The sequence below is a fragment of the Drosophila elegans genome, unplaced genomic scaffold (genome assembly GCF_018152505.1).
Source record: "Drosophila elegans isolate 14027-0461.03 unplaced genomic scaffold, ASM1815250v1 contig_149, whole genome shotgun sequence".
NCBI lineage: Eukaryota > Metazoa > Arthropoda > Insecta > Diptera > Drosophilidae > Drosophila > Drosophila elegans.
Window position 1 is genome coordinate 56,443 of NW_024545513.1, and position 18,782 is coordinate 75,224.

The 18,782-nt window shown below is 47.2% G+C and overlaps 2 protein-coding genes across 11 annotated transcripts; one reads left to right on the forward strand and one right to left on the reverse strand.

Moving 5' to 3' along the window:
• Positions 1-129: 129 nt before the first annotated feature.
• On the forward strand, positions 130-18,375 carry LOC108150394 (coiled-coil domain-containing protein CG32809). Of its 10 annotated transcripts, none has more exons than XM_041710122.1 (18): positions 130-397; positions 1,325-1,508; positions 1,602-1,655; positions 1,726-1,868; positions 1,918-2,526; positions 6,983-7,073; positions 7,394-7,486; positions 7,899-8,013; positions 8,078-8,182; positions 9,324-9,487; positions 9,738-9,803; positions 9,864-9,947; positions 10,629-10,691; positions 10,812-11,274; positions 11,331-11,513; positions 11,602-11,695; positions 15,957-16,112; positions 16,178-18,375. In XM_041710122.1, the coding sequence occupies exons 2-18, from the start codon at positions 1,403-1,405 to the stop codon at positions 17,291-17,293; spliced, it is 3,705 nt and encodes a 1,234-aa protein (XP_041566056.1). In that variant the 5' UTR covers positions 130-397; positions 1,325-1,402; the 3' UTR covers positions 17,294-18,375. The 10 variants fall into 10 exon arrangements, with proteins under 10 accessions (XP_041566056.1, XP_041566052.1, XP_041566049.1 ...); XM_041710118.1 differs by having other exon boundaries at positions 1,335-1,508; XM_041710115.1 differs by having other exon boundaries at positions 1,355-1,508.
• On the reverse strand, positions 2,543-6,172 carry LOC108150397. The gene is made up of 5 exons (XM_017278551.2): positions 5,312-6,172; positions 4,129-4,222; positions 3,911-4,031; positions 3,563-3,784; positions 2,543-3,496 (listed from the first exon to the last, which is right to left on the reverse strand). The coding sequence occupies exons 1-5, from the start codon at positions 5,826-5,828 to the stop codon at positions 2,816-2,818; spliced, it is 1,635 nt and encodes a 544-aa protein (XP_017134040.1). The 5' UTR covers positions 5,829-6,172; the 3' UTR covers positions 2,543-2,815.
• Positions 18,376-18,782: the final 407 nt, after the last annotated feature.

An 18,782-nucleotide genomic window follows, 5' to 3' on the forward strand; every position in this document is an offset into this window, starting at 1 on the left:
TCAGGTGACTTTGCTGGTCCGGGAACACTCGCTTTCCAGCTAGTGCCCACGCATGCGCCGGACAGGCGCACCACACAATCCGCGTTCGGCTAGGGCGGAAACGCTTTCCGGTGTAGATATACCAGAAATATTTCTGCTCTTCAGCCGTTATGCTGCGGCGGTGGCTGAGTGCTGATATCTGAGTGCAGAGTGTCGGTGTCGAGTGCTGGTCGCAAATCGTGTCGAACGGATTTTAAAGACGGTCGGTACAGCTATGAGCTGTGCGGCCTAGATCTGTTAATTGTTAATCGTTCCGGAATCGGCAAGTGCGTATCATTTGCAGTTGCAGTCCCAGAAAAAGCCAAAAGCACCGCCGGCGGTGTCCCAGTGAGCCGCGCACACACCCACATGTGCATAGGTACAGACAGGTTGAGATCCTCTGGGAAAACTTCCCGGAATGCAGTCAAATTACCGCTGACGTGTGCTAAAAAGTCAACAACCCATTTCAGTAGACGTTTCTGACCCAAATAGAGGCGTGTTCGGGAGATACGAGATTGATCTCTCGGCACCGCACTTATATCGAATCAAAAATTCCTTTAGTGACTCGCAATTATGCCAATGGGATTGTGGAGCGTGTGTATACACAGGCACACAAACACAAGACCGTGTAGTGCGTGCACTGAAAAGTATACCATGTTCTGAATGTACACATGTCTATTCCTGTTCCTCCATCCCTGGAGCTTTTGTTTGGGAACAACAGGCAAAATGTATACATGCTTACTTCATGCGGGGCGATGTTCATAGAGCCGGGTGAGGAGTGTGCAACAACGTCAAACTCAAAAAAGAGATAAAATGTCACTTCCCAGCCGGCATAGTTTACAAAACAAGTCCAGAGTCCAGATATAGGGAATCTGCTTTATTAAGTGCGTTAAAAAGGTTTTTAATTCCGACGGTCTAACTTTTACTGGCTGTCAATTGGACCGCTTACGGATGTCCCTGCATAACGTAATCTTTGGTGTCCAGTTCCAGTTTCGTCTGCAGTTCCAGATTCAGTCACGCCTTCTGCTCGGTCCGCGCAGCAGAGTTTGCGCACGCCCGTTATCTTATTCTTCCGTTGCATGTTTTTTTTTGCATGAAGCGCTGTAATAGGTTCCTTTCCCCACACCCTCTTGACAGTTCGAGGATGTGGGCGAGCAGTTGCTTCCATTGCTAACCAATTCGAGGGGGTTTGTCTGCATCAAAGTTGAATGGTGTACATTTGCAGGTTGTGTGTGTGAGCATTAAAATGTGTTGTTACCGGTACCAAATGTAAACAAAGTCCAGTGACAAACATTGAATTTTTAAGTTTTTCATAGTCCTGGTGACTTTTCCGCAGTCGCAACTGAGCTACTGAGCGCCAGGCACCTCAGAAGAAAGCAGCAGGATGTTGATCCGCTGGAAGAGCAAGGATAAGAGCGCCTCCTCCAGCCAAAGCGCCTGCGGCAGCAGCAGCTCCTCCTCAAAAAAGAAACGCAAGGGACGCGAGGGCGGTAAGTATCCGAAAGCGAAAGCCAAGAAAAGAACGAGATAGAGCAAGCCATTAAGGCAGGACAATGCCTAACTCGGAGGTGCCTCTCTTTCAGAAGAAGATTGGCAGAATGACGCCAAGTCGGGACGAGTTCCTTCAAGCGAACAGGGTAAGTGCAGATGGCTTAGTTCCTGGTTAAAAGTTCACTGATCCGGACCTTCTACACATACTTCACCCAGTCGGCGACGAGAGACGTAGAGCCATGCGACGCGACGATCCGCGGCGCCACACGCTCGGTGGTGACATATTGGTGTACGGCGGCCCTCAGCACCCCCATGCCCATCAGATGGCACCCCAGCAACAGCGCGCCATGGACTTGGAGGTAAGATCGTCGGTGGAGAATCCGCACCATTAATCCTATTACGTTGCAGATGAGTACGCGCGCCCAGAAGAACAAGAAGAACCAGCCGATGCGGGGATATGCGCCCGTTAATCAGGGACCGCTGTTCGATGACGATCCGGGCATCATGTCAGAAGTGGAAACGGCCAGCACCGGATTCCGGAGGGGCGGCAAGCAGCGCTCTTCGCTCCCCGTGGTACGCACGCCATCCAAAACGCTGGAGCGGCCGCTGGGATTGGTTTTTCTGCAGTACCGCTCGGAGACGAAGCGCGCCCTGCTACCCAACGAGATCACCTCGATCGACACGGTGCGCGCCCTGTTCGTGCGCTCGTTCCCGCGCCAGCTGACCATGTCCTACTTGGAGGGGCCCAACGTGAAGATCTATATTCACGACGCCAGCAAAGACATGTTCTACGAACTGGAGGACGTGCGTTCGCATCTGCGCGAGATCCGCGATCGCTCCGTGCTTCGCCTCTTTGAGTCCACCGAGGTGGCGGCCCCACCCCAGATCCTGCCCGGCGGCCCTGGCATCCCGCAGCCGCTTCCCCCGGCACAGGCAAACTGGGACCAGGACCAGAGCTATTTCAGCGAACCGGAGTTTGACTCGGACTACAAGCATCAGCACATTCACAAATCAAAGGTAAGTGCCTGCTAGTTTGGTTAAAATATTCCTTTATTTAATATCACCGCGTAGTTGCTATGGTGTGGGGTTTAAGGATGGGTGTCCATGAGCGAGTCAAGGATTGTTTGGGACCATGGCGCCACTGTAAAGCGTTGACTCCCACATGGACATGGGAAAAGGTGGTTCGGGATAGAATTTGCCAACTCCCATCGAATACTTAAACGTATATACAAAAAAAATGGAATGATAAGAACTTGAGGGCTCTGGGGCACTAGATATTAGGATTATATCCGTACCCAAAGTATAACTAGAAGTTGCCGCACGGACCCACGCTAAGGCCCTTGAGTGCGTTGTTCATGTGCTCCCGCACATCCTTCCACGCGAATACGATGGCGCCCTGGAAGGGTTCCGAGTTGCAACTGCTGCAGATAGTCATTACGGCCTTTACCTCCTCCTCAGCAGGCTCTCGATCGTGCGAGCTGATCTCCTCCTCCAAATTCATCTTCATTGTCAGGTCCTGCTTGAACTGCAGGCCGCCAAAGTCAGCCAGGCCGTTGTAAATCTCGCTGGCGTCCGTCCCAAGTCCGTCGTCCACCACGGATCCGTTATCCAGCAGCACCAGACCACGCTTGTGCAGTTTTTTCTTGTCGGCCTCACGCTTGAACTGGATGTGAGTCTCGGTTTCATCGATAAACTGGACGTTGGCTGAGTTGCTCATCATCTGAAAGCGGTTGCCTCCGCCAGGCTGCAGTTGTCCCTGGTTTAAACCGCTCGGCGACGAGAGTCCCAGAAGCTGCTGGGCCACCAGTCGCGAACCTGCGTTTATCTGTCCGTTAACGAAGTTTGTATTGATGGTAATGGCCTGCTGGGCTGGATCGTTGGACCCAGCGGCAGCGGACGCAGGGGGCGGATTGGCCAGGTTGATGCGCACCCGTGTCGGGATCTGGCCACTGGCAAGCAGTGTGTGCATAGGCTGAGGTCGGTTAATCTGGATGCGGAGCAGGAGGAGAATGGTTAAGCAGAATATAGAGAACTGGAGAGATTTCCAACTCACTAAAGGTGGGGCACGTGTGGTGCTGGAAACCTCTAGGCCCTCGTGGTCGAAGTGATGGACATGGTGGTGCTTGTGATCGCGGTGTGCTTTGCCGGCACTGAGGGCCACTCGGTAGACTTGGACCAGCGTCATCTCGAAGTGCAGGCCGTGGCTGACGTCACCGGTGACCGAACTGCCGCCGGAGCGCAGTCTTCCGTTCGCTGGAATTTTATGACCCACCAACTGCCGAGACAGCAAAGTGGAGATGGAGATTACAGCATCTGCCATTCGCATGCCGAAATCAAATGCTCATGGCAAAAATGACATTTTGCAATTGGACGTAATTGGAGCCTTAGCAGCTCTACTTACCGAATTGTGGAAACCACGCCCAATGCGTTCTGCCTTTAGCCAGGCCTGCCACTCGCCCGTCTTGCCATTCCACGAGCTGCACATGTGATGCCACTGGCGCATTTTTAGTGGGTAGTTCAATCTGCGTCAGATACGGTATACGGTAAAGAGACCATTATTCAGCTGGATAGATTGACGGCTTGATCGATGGATGAACGCAAACGCAACGCTCGACTCACCTGTACATTTGCTGACCTTTTATGGCCATTGAAAGGAAACTTGAATTCTGCGCATTTGCGACCCAGATTTGCACTTCGCGTAGTTCCTTTCCAGCTGTGAATGCAAAAGTGGATCAAATTGGCTTCGAGACGCGCTTTCATGTCATTGATGGCGATGACTAGTGAGATTTTGCAATCAAGCGGAGGAGAATGCCCAACAGCCAGCAGTCATCGGCAGAACGCTAACCCTTTTCTAAATAAAGACCCATCCCATCCATTTCACTTGATTTGCCCAAGCCGAGTTAAGAGTCCCAATGAGCTCAGTTATACAACTGACGACTGGAAGTGCGCGCATGCAGTAAATCCTGTTAGGCTGCTGAGCATGTTGCGATATGCATATTTACATTTAAATGTGAATCACCGGCTGTGAGAAAAGCATTTCCTAGCGGCGCGCCGGCCCGAAATCCGGAAGTTCAAGTGCTGATCGCCGTCGACGCGACTCCCCGCTACTTGAATTGAGACTCGGGAATTATGTCAAATGCAAAAGCCAACTGCTTCAGCTGCGCTCAGAGTGCGACACCAACAATGCCGACGACATCCAACTGGAAACAGGTAAATTATCGCTTATGTAATGCGACCGCAACGACAACAACACTAGCGCCAATAGCTCAAGATTACAACAACAACCTCACAAACGGTGCCACCGTTTTTGAAAATTTTAAACGAGGAAAAACAAAGCGAATCTTTAAGGTGGCAGCCACCAGACTTAGTCAGTCAGCCGCCTTATCGATATCACACTCCTCATCCATCATCCAAGCCGGAGTCAACAAGGTGAATCCGACATCAGCACCATCTTCATCGCTGACCACCGAACTGAGCGAGAGCGCTAACGTGTAATCTTGGGCTGACTTGCATCAGGAAGTGCGCTTCCTTTCACTTTTGCAGGTGCGAGCGCCGGAGCGTGGCCCACAATTCATTGCCCACAGCGAAGGTCTATCGCTGGCGCGGTGGCCCATTAAAAGATCGACGTCCGTCACCAGTCGCCCTTCGCCCGTTTTCCGCTTATGCAACAAAATCGGTTAGTGGTCATTGTGGAGCCATTGTCTTGCTTGCCGCTGAAGCTAATGCAAGTCACGGTGAGAGGCTGTTCACCACCCAACCCGTTCGCGATCTACCCAACCCCACTCACCCAACAGTCACTCACCCTCGTAGGTTAAAAGGACGTGATCGCCGCTGTGATTGGTGAATCGCATCCAAAAGCAGATTGTGAATTGGTCCAGCTCCGGCATCTGGTTGCCGTACTCCACCTCGCCGTCTTGGTTAAAAGCAAACTTCTTGACACTGCAGCGTTCGGAACCGTACAGCGGAGTTCGCGTTAAGGTCGCCGGCTCCTCGGCCTCGATGCTGTAGGACTCGTACTGGTCCTCCACGTGATCTGCAAAGCTGATGGGGTGTACCACCGAGGCGCTCGAGTCCACTCTGCCCAGAACGGCGGCTTGGCCAGGGAGCACCTCTTCCCCGACCTCGGTGGTTTTCTCTTCGCTGGCAAACTGCGAGAAGCTGGCGGAAATTTCGTGGCTGCTGCTCGCTGTCCCCGGATGTGACTGCTTGAGGCTGTAGGCGGCTGTGCTGCCACTGATTGGCTTCCAGGCGAAAGAGACGGACGCATTTAAGAGCACAGCAATGAGCAGAGTTCGAGGAATACCCTGCGCCATTTTCATAATCTCGCCTTTTATGTATGTATCTCTAATCTGTATATGTCTGGGTCTTGAAAGTTTGGATCTTTCACGCGTCTGCAACGTCCGATTGCCGCGATGTCTCGCACTTCACTAATCATCCACGCATGCGCCACAGCCAGGTTGAGTTGCGCCGAAAACCCAGCTGCTGGCGTAACAATAACAACGGCAGCAGCTCTGCTCAGCTGGCCGCTCGTCTGGCTTAGTTGTAACAAATTGTAAAACTGTTGTATTGAAACCGAAACTGGTTGAGCTTTGTCGGCTGCGCTCGTTGTGGGGAGGCGGGGAAAGAGTAAAACACTTGCACTTGCTGCACTCCTGGGACCGCCGCCCAAGCCGGATGGTTCCATAATGCAGCTCTTATCGACAGTCGCTGTACGGGCAGAACCCATAGTTTTGCGAAACCTGACCAGTACACTAACTAGCTGGGCAGAGCCACCTTCGCAGGACGTGCTCTTGGCCCTCTGATCCTCAATAGTCCAACTCAGTAGAAAACACAAGAAATCTTTTGCTTTACAACGCTTCAAATTCGCCGAACCTCGCAAGGGAGTGGATCGATTTGATTGAGTGGTGGGTGGGTCAAATGTCAATTATAAGGTATTCACTTTGTCACGGCCCTGAGCCCAAGCTTGGGCTCACAAACAAAGCCACAGTCTGCACCGATGTTGCGCAGAAAAATATGTATACACTTGATCTTCATTCCAAACTTGAATTGCGAATTCCGAAAAATTTTAGTTTTGTTCCATTGTCATAGTATTTGTACTTTAAACAGTAATCCAAAATAGACCAAACTATGCTTCACAATACTAAATGAAGTATCAAAGATTGATTACCACCTTATAATAAAAATTGAAATAACTGTGTATTTAATACTTGGTATGGAAATATGAACTAAATCAACATATTGTTTGGATACAATCATTTTTCTCTCAGTGTGGTTACTCAAAAGTGTCTATGCGCAATTTTTGGGATGGGCCACAAATCGTCATTAAAGGAAGGAGAAACGATATTGGTTATTTCGCTACTTGAGCGAAGGCCAATTGGCAATGTTAAGCGAAATACCACTTGCCTCTGTCCCCGTCGCTGCCTCGTGCCTGCGGCGGTTTAATGAACTAATCCACCGTCTATCTATATTTCAGATTGGCAAACAGCCGGCGCCCTATTACGTGGGATCGTCGCAGACCCTGCCCCGCGGCATGTACTCATCAGAACGAAACAAGGTGTCGATGGGTGCGTAGCGTTGTCGAATCGACTAATTGATTTCGTATTCTTTCAATTCTTTCCTTTGAGTAGTGGACCTTTTTTTTTTTGAGTTGACCTATTCTACTGCACCGCCTTCTTGCTCACTTGCCGCTCCCCTCCAGTATTTTTTGGGGCCATGTCTTGCTTGTATTATGCTGTTTGGTTCAGTTCCCAGTCATTCCAATTCTCTGCTCCAGTAAAAACCTAGTCTAAATCTGATTCATGTTCCATCCATTAACCCCACACTTACACCCGAACACAAACTCAAATCAAACCGAACCAAACCAATTTGAACCAAACCGAAAAAGGAGCGCCTGTGAAACCACTCAGATCTCTCAATCCAAGGGGTAGCATGGAACCCCTGTTCCCCTACATCCCGGATCAGTTATACAGCATTCCAGGTACACGAGAATTTTCCTTTGTATCCATTTATAGCACTATACGTCCACTTTCATGTACTTGTGGAATGTGAACAGTCGCTCATAATATTCGCGCTTACTCGCATCTGATCATACATTGGCTTGCGCTTGCTTTATGGAACCGATAGAAAATCAAATACAAACTCAAATTTATTGTGCTAATTAACAGTGCACTATCCACACAAACAAATCGGAAAGCGTTTATTTATGCGGCCAAAATCATGCATCCCATCGTTTTCATTTCAAATCGATCTTTTGCGTTATTTTATTGCGTTTCGTTACTCCTAAATTTAACTTCAAAGTGTAATCAAGTACCGCCAGAGTACCAAGACCACACATACTTACTACCTACCTATCTGAGTTGCACTGCTAACCGAGCCAGTTCCTTTTGTAGACGGCTACACCAGTTCTCCGGAACGCGGCAGCCGCGGAAACTACGAGGAGCCGTACTACAGCCAATACGGCACAAGGGGCACTGTCGTGGCCCCCATCATCGACGAGGAGCAGAGGTGAGTTCAGGAGGAAGGAAGGTTTGTGCTAGGACTTATCTTTGCCAATCTGTGCTATCTACAGCGACGGAACCATGACCGAGGATCAGTACGCCCTGTACGGCATAAAGGTGGGACCGGGACCCAACCGCCTAGGCCACCGCGGCAACCAGATCTACGACCCCACTAGGTAAGCATGCTCCATCTTCTATCTCGCACGACTTTCATGTACAAGGCGTAGTCCTGCTCCAGCAAAATCCGCATGGGCGGCGCCTTGGGTAAATGCCCTGACCGAACGAAACTGCGCTTGCTTCGGCGGTATATCTTAATGCGCTTCACGTTGCCATTGGATGAGGTGGTGGTAGCCGTGGCCACCGGATGGAAGTAGGTGGTGCCCTTGCTCTTGATGGCCTGCACAATTAGGCAGAGCAGGTAGCCGCCGAATGAGAGAAAAGCCAAAGCCGTTATGCTAATCTGAAAGAGGGTTTGCAACTTTGACGGCTTCTGCTCGACCCAAGGATGCGGCGAGTGCCAGGAACCACTGGAGCCAGTGGTATCGTGCTCACCCCTGGAACGGATAGTTTATCACAGCATGCCAGCACCTGTTTGAAGAGCAGGCTTACCGATCTGCAGCCATCAAGGCCATACGCTCCGGCATTTGCGATCCGTGCACCTCCGGGCAATCCGTGGCTGACGTCGGAAAATCGCCCGAGTCCAGGGACTCCATTCTCAACACGGACTTCTTCAGCAGCAGCAGCTCGTCCACTTGGAAGTTTACCAGACAGCGGGCGAACCGCGCTGGTGTGCTGGAAACTGCCGGAGTCGAATGCGAGTGGTATTCATAATGAGTCCAGGGCCACTGGGTTTCCCAATCGAATGGAATTGTACATACCACTGCATGTAGTCATGTTTTTGCAGCCAGCTCAGTGGTTCTCGCACCGCTCCAACTTGCCTTCGATTGACGACTGCTAAAGCGGTTCGCAATTGTGTGCTGGCGGGGCTGTTGTTGCTGCTGCTTAACGGAACGGAGGGTATACTGGAACAGTTCGAGTGCATCTGGGTTTGCAGCGGTACGGTATGTTGGAGTCGAATCGCAGTAGGCGCCGGATGCATTCTCACCTGTCTCAGCTCGCGCTCCAATGCACTAAGTATTCCGACCCGCGTTTCGACTTCGACTCCGATTCCGGTATGGAAGCTTAAGCTTGGCTGCGCAATTGGATCAATTCAGTACCAGCGGATGTATGGCCCAGAAATCGCGGCGGCACAACTTGGAAACACGCAACATTTGGAGACAAGTTTTATACAGATTTCGACTTTTTGCTTAATTTCAGGCCCGAAGACTTGCACCGCATTCGCGTGGAGCACATGGAACGGCAGCTGGCGAACCTCACGGGATTGGTCCAGAAGGCTCTGGTTAACCAGAACCCCCAGATCGCTCCTCTAGCTGTGCCCACCCTGGACCCGAATTATCTTGTCGTGCCAACGCAGATGCAAGGTATGTTTCCGAACCATCCGAATTATTGGGTCCGCATCCGGATGCGTTGTAGATCTTGTACTCGGCACCCACTCAGCTTGGAGCACCGACGTTGGCATCACCGCCTGGCACCGCTTTGTAGAACTAATAATGGCGGGACAATCTCTTTTTGTTCGGGCAAAGCTTGTTTGCCGGTCCCTTCCCAATCTAAAGCCTTGAGCTTTTTTTTCTCTCATTATCTTATTTGTTCTCCACTCCACACGCTGCGCAGCCAATGGTTCTGGGGACGAGCTGTACATACGGGAGAAAGCTCCCAAACTGGGCAAGAACTCCTGCCGTAAGTGTCGCCGTATCTCTCTTCCAAACAGCCATCAAATTTCATGTCCTTGTCTTGCAGAAAAATCCGTGTCCTTTGAGAAGTCCGTATCGTTTAGTGATGACATACAGGGAATACCAAAGTCTCACAACCCTCTACATGCCGGTAATTCTATCACATTGACCTTTCTACCTTAACACTCAATATAAAAGTCGACAAACAAATTTTACATAATTAAACCTAAAAAAAATCTTAAATTTTTAAAAAGACTGTAAATGACTTTAAAATTATTATAACCCTTCAAGAGGATATTTAAATTTGAATTTACTGCAACGCAGTGAAGTAAACATTTCCAACCTTATGAAGTATATATCTTGTCGATCTAGCCATGTTTGTCAATTCTTCTGTCTACTCCAACTCTCATTCAGTTTTAAACCTACCTGGACAAAACTTTTTTAAGAGTCTTTCTAATGCAGGTAGAATAATAATATAAATATATTAAAAAATTTTTTTTATAAAAATCAAATTTCCGTTCGTTCAGCTGCCACATTTACGCATTTGAGTTGATATATAGACGTTTAATTAAATATAAAATTTTTTATAAGCTTCGGGATGCCGAAGATTGCTTCCATTCTTGTGTTTTTGCTTAAAGCCTTTCAAGCCTAAAAATAATTGCGGGTTTCTAAACACAAATTAAGTTGAGTACGAGTTTTGTTCTGAGTGTGGGAAAGTGGTGCGCATGAGTCGCTTCCTAAACCCAATGCAAGCAATGCGCGTATTAAGGCATCCGCTTTCCTCTTCCACCATTGCCACCCAATGCCCCCGAAACGGACACGATTTTAACAGCTGACACGAAGCCAACCAAGCCGGCAATCAAGTCGTCCACCCTACCACGCACCTCGTCACAAGGTAAGAACGGCTACAACTGTAACGCATGCATCAACCACGTTTTCCCGAGAAACTTCATTGCCTCGCCTCCCTGAGCGGTTTTTAACATTTTCTTCCTCACTTCTCTGGCCATCACAACAGAGCGCGACCGCCTAAAGCCTCCTCCGCCGCCCAAGCCGATTGTACTGGCCCAGACCACTCATCCCAATTACCGGGCGGATATTGCACTGGCCCCCGAGGTGTACAATCATCTGCGTGGCTTGCAAAAGAAAGCCAAGGATCTGCGGATGGAGGTGCGCACCTTACGGCGCCTCTCGCAGGCCCAGGCTGTCGCCGTACGCGAGGACATTAAGGGCACTTTCATGCGTATTCGGGCCACGCTGCTAGCGAGCAGCGGCAGCTTTTGGGACCACCAGGGCGACCAGGACGCCACTCGCATTTCGCGCGAGGAGGAGCTCTACAAGCAGGAGGTCATCCGCCTAGAAAAGGACCTGAGCGACCTGGAGGGGTCGGTGGAAAACCTGCGCGGCGAGGTAATTAACCGGCGCACCCGCGTCAACATGACCGCAGTGGAGGATATGGCTTTGGTGCTGAGTCGCGCTAGGTGAGTGCTGCAGTTGACCTATGATCGACAAATGAATGAGTCCTGCTTCCTTTCAGCAAAACTGTCGCTGAGCTGAAGCTTAAGTTCCCGGCACTCTCAAATGGCTTGCGCTGCATCCTGTCTAACGAGATGGAGAAGGTGGTGCGAGAAGAAAAGTTCCTCAAAGAAGAGCCCGACCGCTTGGAGTCGGCGCTGCGGCGCTGCAAGAAGCTGACTGGCACATTGGTGACGCTCAAACGGTTTGTAGCCCCGCCGACCACCTATGGCCATCTACCATCGCGTGTACTTGAGTCCGGACCGATGAGCTTTCTCTTTTTACCTCCACAGCTTGGCCAGCGTGCAGGAGCAACGGCTACCGCCAAACGAGCCGACTATCAGTGAGGAGCCACCGCGGTCCGCGGACATCTCGGCGCCCGACAAGGTGAGTGCGACACCCAAGGTTCAGGGAGAGACAGAGATCGTGTTGCTGCGACAGTTACAAAGAGCTAGTTCAAATCGAAATCCAAGAAAACGTTATAAGGCCCAGCCATAGCTCCATGTCCATATACCTATATACATATTATACAGCTACATAACGTGTCATGACTATCTTATACATATGTATAAAAGTATTGTTTCCACTTTTTTATCGCAGAGATTAGTTGCTTTTGTCTTACCATATATCGAGTTTGCTATGCTTTCATTTCGAACCCACCTCACCGGATCAGATCTGATCTTGTTTCTTTCACCCAAATTTCCAATCCTGCGATATTTTCAAGTAAGCATTATCGCATAGGTGCCAAAATGTGCCGCCTTCGCAGCGGTTATTCCGTAATTCCTCGTTCCCTATCCGGTTAAAGCGTATTTCTGGATATATGTGCAAGCAAAGTCGATTGAAGTTTATCCAGATTTTTACCTCGACCCCTGGCGGTGATTTAACAATTTAATTGGTTAAAAAAGTTAAAAAAAAAAAAAACCGAAATACCGAAATATACCGAAATATCGTTGATTATTTTATACAATTTCGTTTGTAGTCTTTGGTTTATCTTTTGTGCGATTTTTTATAAATAAGTTGCAATTGGCTGTTGTTACATAAATAGTGTTTTGGTTCATCATTCATTTCACAACAAGTTGTTCAACCATTCAACAAATTCATTCAGCGAGACTAACAGTATCAAAATTCTATTTAGTACAATCAATTCGATTTGAATGGTATCGAGATGAAGTCCAATCAAATCGGCACAAGTTGTAATAGCGCCCCACATAGCACCGCAAAACACCGTGAAGCTTCACCGATCCAGCCAACCGACCCGGACCCCGCCCTTTGACGCGTTATTTATGCCCTTGTCCCCTATCCATACTACTGCCCTCTGTCCCTCTAATTGTTCTGAGCTTGCCTTATTGGGTCTTAGATATTTTAAGACACAACTAACAACCAAACTTCACAGCTACAATTGCAGATACTTAAGAGTTTATAAGCAATAGAGTTTATAAAGTATTCTGTTGCTATCATCATCACATGCTGAGAACCAATAAATGAAAACAATCAAACAGAACACTACAGTTAATTTATAAAGCTAACGTCTTATAAAATGAGGTTTACCTTCGTTTTCTCTCTTTCGCCTTTTCTCAAACATTTTGAATATCGTTTACAACAACAACAACAACCCACATAGTTTAACTGGCGATGGAGTTCAAACTTCAAAGAGGCAATTACTGAGTAATGACTGAAAATCCAAATATAAAAGAACATTTACAAAATCAAACCGAAAAAATCAAAAAAAAAAAAATATATATATATAATTACAAAGCGAAAAGAAACATTATTGAAAAAGATGAAATCATAAAACTAAGTCAATTTTCTTTTTGCTAAACATAATTTGCTCTGCATTAAACATACTAGTTTATATTTTGTATACTATTTACTACTGCTATAAACTTCTAACTAAACTAATCCTCGTACTAAACTCGAACCCCATATCAAATCTCATCAAAGCTGTCCATAATCCACGAAAAGAACACTCCTAATAATCGCAACCCTTAAACCAACCAACAGCAACATAATCATGTTCGTATGTACATATTTATTATAAAAAGCCCGTTTGAATGACTGTCTGTGTGTACTTACCATTTAGAGCCCCATTCCACGGGTTGCGTCTCATCCCTCCTGTCTTAAATCCGACTTATGATCAACTTCCGGATAAATTTTAAAACCAGTATTCTCCTGTATCCACGTCTTCTGATCAGGAGCTTTTCCAAAATGATCATAATTAAAAATTTGTCAATCCAAACTACTAATTTTTGCTGGCTTTTCAATTGAAAAATTTGTTTTTAAGTAAGTTAATAACTTTATTCGATGGGATGGACGTACTTGAAAAATTTATCCACACCTATAGGTGTTTTCAAAAGGGCTCCTTTCATTGAGTTTGCTCCACTCCGGACTTTTAGTACTACCTTAAGGTTAATACACCCATATTCTTCGTGTCTCCGTTCCACCCACCCGTATCCGTAAACGTACACGGAGTTTTGTTTTCAGTGTTCGCTGCTTTGCAAATCTTCTGTTGGTGTTCGTCCCTGTTCTACATGTTGTTTTGTCTTTGTCTTTTCTCCCAAATCTGTACACTCCTTCTCGGTAAGCTCGCATAAATCTTGATTGTTTGTCTCTGATTCCGGTTAAATATCCTTCTTCAGTCATATGATCAATCATGTGAAATCATTCATGCGCTGTCCGAGACTTATCCTAGCACACCTACACACATCGAAGCCAGAAGCAAAATGATTTCAAGCGAGCTCTTGCTTGAAACTAATTTAACGAAACAGGACTTAATGAAACACGCACATCTACAGAAACAGATACAGAGTCAATATACAGAGATACAGAGCTAAAGATATAATATGGATTTTTAGTGAACTTCACTGGTTTGCTTTCATTAAGTGTTTCTATTTGTTCTATTTATTCGAATCATACGGACACTTTCCGCAGAAGAAAAAGAACTCACATAACTTTTAATTGATATTTTATAGTTGAAACCGACGCATATATATGTATATATACAAATATACAAATTAGAAAATATGTATCTATTTGTACCCCTGTTTATGTACGTACACACCAGCCACTTCCCCGAACCTCCCATTCCCTCATTCCGCATACCGAACCCTTAAATCATAACTACTAATAGTAGCTAATAACACTGGCTTACATATTTAAATTGACAAAATTCTGCAGATATCAAACTTTGATTTTCCGCTGCAGTTGAACTTCTTTATTCAGAAAATTACACTCAAAATTATGTTATGATACCATTTCTCTTTTGAAGTGTAAGTTAGGTTTTCACCTGTTTTTTTTAAATTCCATTCCTGCCTAATCGATTTCGGTCATCGATAGCTTATTTTACTATAAATAAAGCGTTCCTCGGAACTTTGTCGAGCTGTAGAACCTATATTAGGAAAGAGTTAAAGAACGTTATATTTCTAGCAAAAAAAGCTATCGTTGACTGAAATTAGAAAGGCTAAGCAGAACTGGGGATAAAATCTGGGAGTTCAACTGCACCGGAAAGTCTAGGATTGTTTTGAAGGATTTTTTCGACTTACATTTTTTGTACCAGTGTAATTTATCTTAAGCAGACAATCGAAGGTCCAATTGTATTGCAGTCAATGAAGTATGCAAACTGTCACCACCGTTCAGTCACTGTTCTCACTCATCGATTGTTGTCTTTGAAGTTTCAACAATCTATCAACCGTCGACCCATCATTAACGACCACATCAATCACATGCGTAACTCGAAAAGTGTGTTCCCTCATCCTCATCAGATTTAAAAACCAATTTAGCAATTAAAGCTTCTCATCTTGTCCGCCCCCTACTCAGCAGATTTATCCCTGCTGGGAGCGAAGTAATATTAAAGCCGAAGCTATAGGTCATTAGGCAGATCGTACTAAACTAAAGATATAATGCTGGTGAATCCCTCCACCTGAGGGAAGCGTGCGGTCGAGATGATGTTTAGAAACTCAGAAACTTACTTTATAAAAAGACACTAGTCCCAACATTACGCATCAAAATCGGTGAAGACTTCCTTAGAATCGTCATCTGTCGCATTCGCATCTCTCCCGTTTTAAACGCCGCCTTTAAAGCTATTTGTTCCTATTTACCATACCCCTTTACTCGTCCCCAAATGCCTACCTTACTCTGCCTTATATCGGCAATATATTGCTTACCATCATACCTTACCACCTTTTTCACCTTTGTAGAATGCTTACTTTGCTTGCTGCCTGCTTGCTATGTATGCCTAGCACCTGTGAATATTCATAAGTTTGATGTGCTGTGATTCATGGCGATAGATCATGTACTATTTGTAAGGTCATATATATGTTCGTATTGGTTTGATACAAATTTTGCTGCAAGTCGGCTTTTTTCACTGCATGATCCGTTCCTAAGCAACTGCACCTTTTTGATCGCTATGGCGATTGGTTTGTTTAAGCTATCAATATATTTTGCTGGGTTACCTGCGTATAAGATGTGTACATGTAATAATCAGATAATTTGCGAGAATATACATACTATATGTCCCTTTTGAGTACCTAATTACAGAATGTTTAAATGTGAGATGTTATCCGACTACCAAATACATATCATGTATCTTGCTTTGCCTTGCGGGAGCTGCATTAGAGCTTGTGTTTCACCGACAAATTGTGTGTTTTTGTAGCCAATCCCAACACCCAGGATGGGGTCGTTCGCTCTCAGCGGGGGACTCGCACCCGAAAACGCACTCGATGCTTTGCTAGATGAGCTCAAGACATTCTCCAAGCCCATTGCCCAACAACAGCAGCAACAACAGCAGCCACACCAGCAACTATACGAGGTAAGTGTGGTCACCAGGCCCACCATTCCCAACCGAACTCAAGGGGTCCAAGTTTCCTTCCGCAGATTCGGCCGGAGGATTCGGCATCCGATGAGAGCGCCCAGGCCGCAGTACAAAGCACAGTCACCACGCAAATTTCGCAGGCCCGTCTCTACACGGAGGCGAGCGTCAACATGCAGCAGGCGACCACTGGCAGCATGGTCATCGCTGTCGCCTCGGGCAGTGTGCCAGCTCAAGCCCAGCGCGGCGTGCTCATCCACCAGCATTCACAGTCGCAGTCGCAGCATTCCTATCAGTCCCAGTCCCAGTCTCAGTCCCAGTTACAGGCTCAGCTTATGGTGCAAACCAACATGGGCAGCCTGCGCCGCCTGCACTCCTACCCCAGCGAGTCGGACGGCGAACTGCAGGCCAGCGAGGCGGCACTAGCCAACGGTGGCGGCAGCAGCAAGCCACCCGTGCCCGAGCGAAACGCTGAATTGATCACCAAGGTGGGCCACAAGCGCATCCCGCCACCTCCGCCGCCACGCACCAGCTCACGCAGTCCACTGGCCAGTCCAACCAGCCCAAACATGCCACAGAACCAGGCTACCACAGCCGCAGTCAATGTCAATTTAAATGTCAATTTGAATGCCAATGCTAATGCCGCCGGAAACAGCGTCGTGGGTGACGCCATCGTGGCCAGCGGCGACACCTCCAGTGGGGACAACTCAAGCGGCAACGAGTCCGGCAACGACCACGTCCAGCGCCAGGTGGCGCTCGAGATGCGTCACCAGGAGCTGCTTAAGAAGCAGAAACTGCTGCAGGAGCAGTACCAGCGGCTGCAGCAGATGAGCAAGCTGCCATCGGTGGACGTGCCGCAGACGCAGGACATGGCCGGTGGCAGCAACACGCTACGCAAACTGGGCAGTGAGTCCAACATCCAGCAGAAGATTGCCGCATTGAGTCTAGCTTGTGAGGCTAGTGGAGCCGCAGCTGCGGCGGCGGCGGCTGCTGCGGCTACCAATGGTGTGTTGGCCAGTGATGCTACGAGAGGTGCGAACGGCGGCGCGCTGGGTGGTGGGGGAGCTGCAGGGGCGGCTGGTGCGGGCGCTGCTGCTGTTAACTCGAATTTGAATTTGAACTCCCAACACCAGACAGCTCCGACGACCACCAAACAGCTGTACGAGACCGAGATACTTTAACACAACTGGAAATTGGCGTGGAACGAAGCAAAAATCGACATTTAATCGGAGCGGTCAGGCGTCTGAAATTGAAGTTAAAATTTAAGCATGGGCAAGTCAAACCGAAGTCTATCAACACCACCTTCATTATTTGTGTGGACGTGGATTATGATTTCGATAAGAATAAGAATAAGAAAAAAACGTTGGCATTTACAGCCCCTGGTCGCTCGCACTCAGACATTATCAACGCTGACAAAACAGTACAGAACCGATAGTTATGAATGAATAATAACAACGAACACCATTTCGTTTGTCAGTGTGAGCAAAGGCTCACACCGTACTTGTATTTACTATCATCTAATTGTCGTACATAAATGTGTATTTGCACAACTCCAGCAGTTTGTTAGGTGTTGTCTTAGAAATCGCAACGCAAATGATAGGAATCAAAGCAAAAACAAATATCGAATCGAATCACAAAAACCGTGCATATGTGTAATACGTAATCACCATTTGTGCAACCCCATAACAAGTGGGCATGGCCCTATAAACACACCCAGATGAATGTATTTATGTATGTATTCGCTTACATTGATGTACATGTTGCATGTTGTGTTTTTGTTGTTGTTTCAATGAAGTTGCACATAGGTCAAGAGCAGGAAGGGAAGCGATCAGAGCCCCACCAAATTGCACAATACTACGACGCAGTCGAAGATTGAGATGGAACACAAAATGTTTTTCAGCACGAACACCCCCAGCACTAAGCCTCAATATATCAGTCTGTGTGGATGAGTCAATGCCCAAGCTGCACTCTTTGACCCATAGTCCAGGACCTAGGACCTGGCCACAACACCACAACCACACGTAGAACAAAGATTCCTCAGCATAGCCAAGCACAACGGCACTACGAACATAAACCGATTTACAATTAACTATTATGCATATGTACAGATTTACGTATGTACTTCAAATATGTCATAGATTTTTATTATTACCTTGGACGTGAGACTGATAGTTCTATATATGTAGCTCACAATATATATACAATATGAAATACGAATACGAAAATATTGTACTTATTTTTATTAAAAAAAGTGATTAGCTAATTTTATCCCCCACAAAAGTCATAAGCACTTCCCCCCCTCGAAGAAGGGATCTTGAGCTTTCTATTCTTGATGGGAGTTTCGGAGAGTGTACGGGACAATTCGGATTACCGAAGGTTTTATTACTTACACAAAGCACCTATCAAATGGGTAAAGGAGTTGCGAGCCTTCGTGCATATATATATGCATTTAACGCAACATGAAATATCGCATCCAATGGTGGTCGGTCTGGAAGGCAACCCAAAACCATATCCTGGGTAGTTGAACAGGCATTGCCTTATGGCTCAGCGACATACGGACACGGACGGAATCGTATTGTGTCCTTGTTCCTCCCTACCCGTTTTGGTCTTGATCAGGCTTTCGGGTATTTCAAAGTCGAGAGCTCTTGACTGCATTTATTTTTAGCAAAT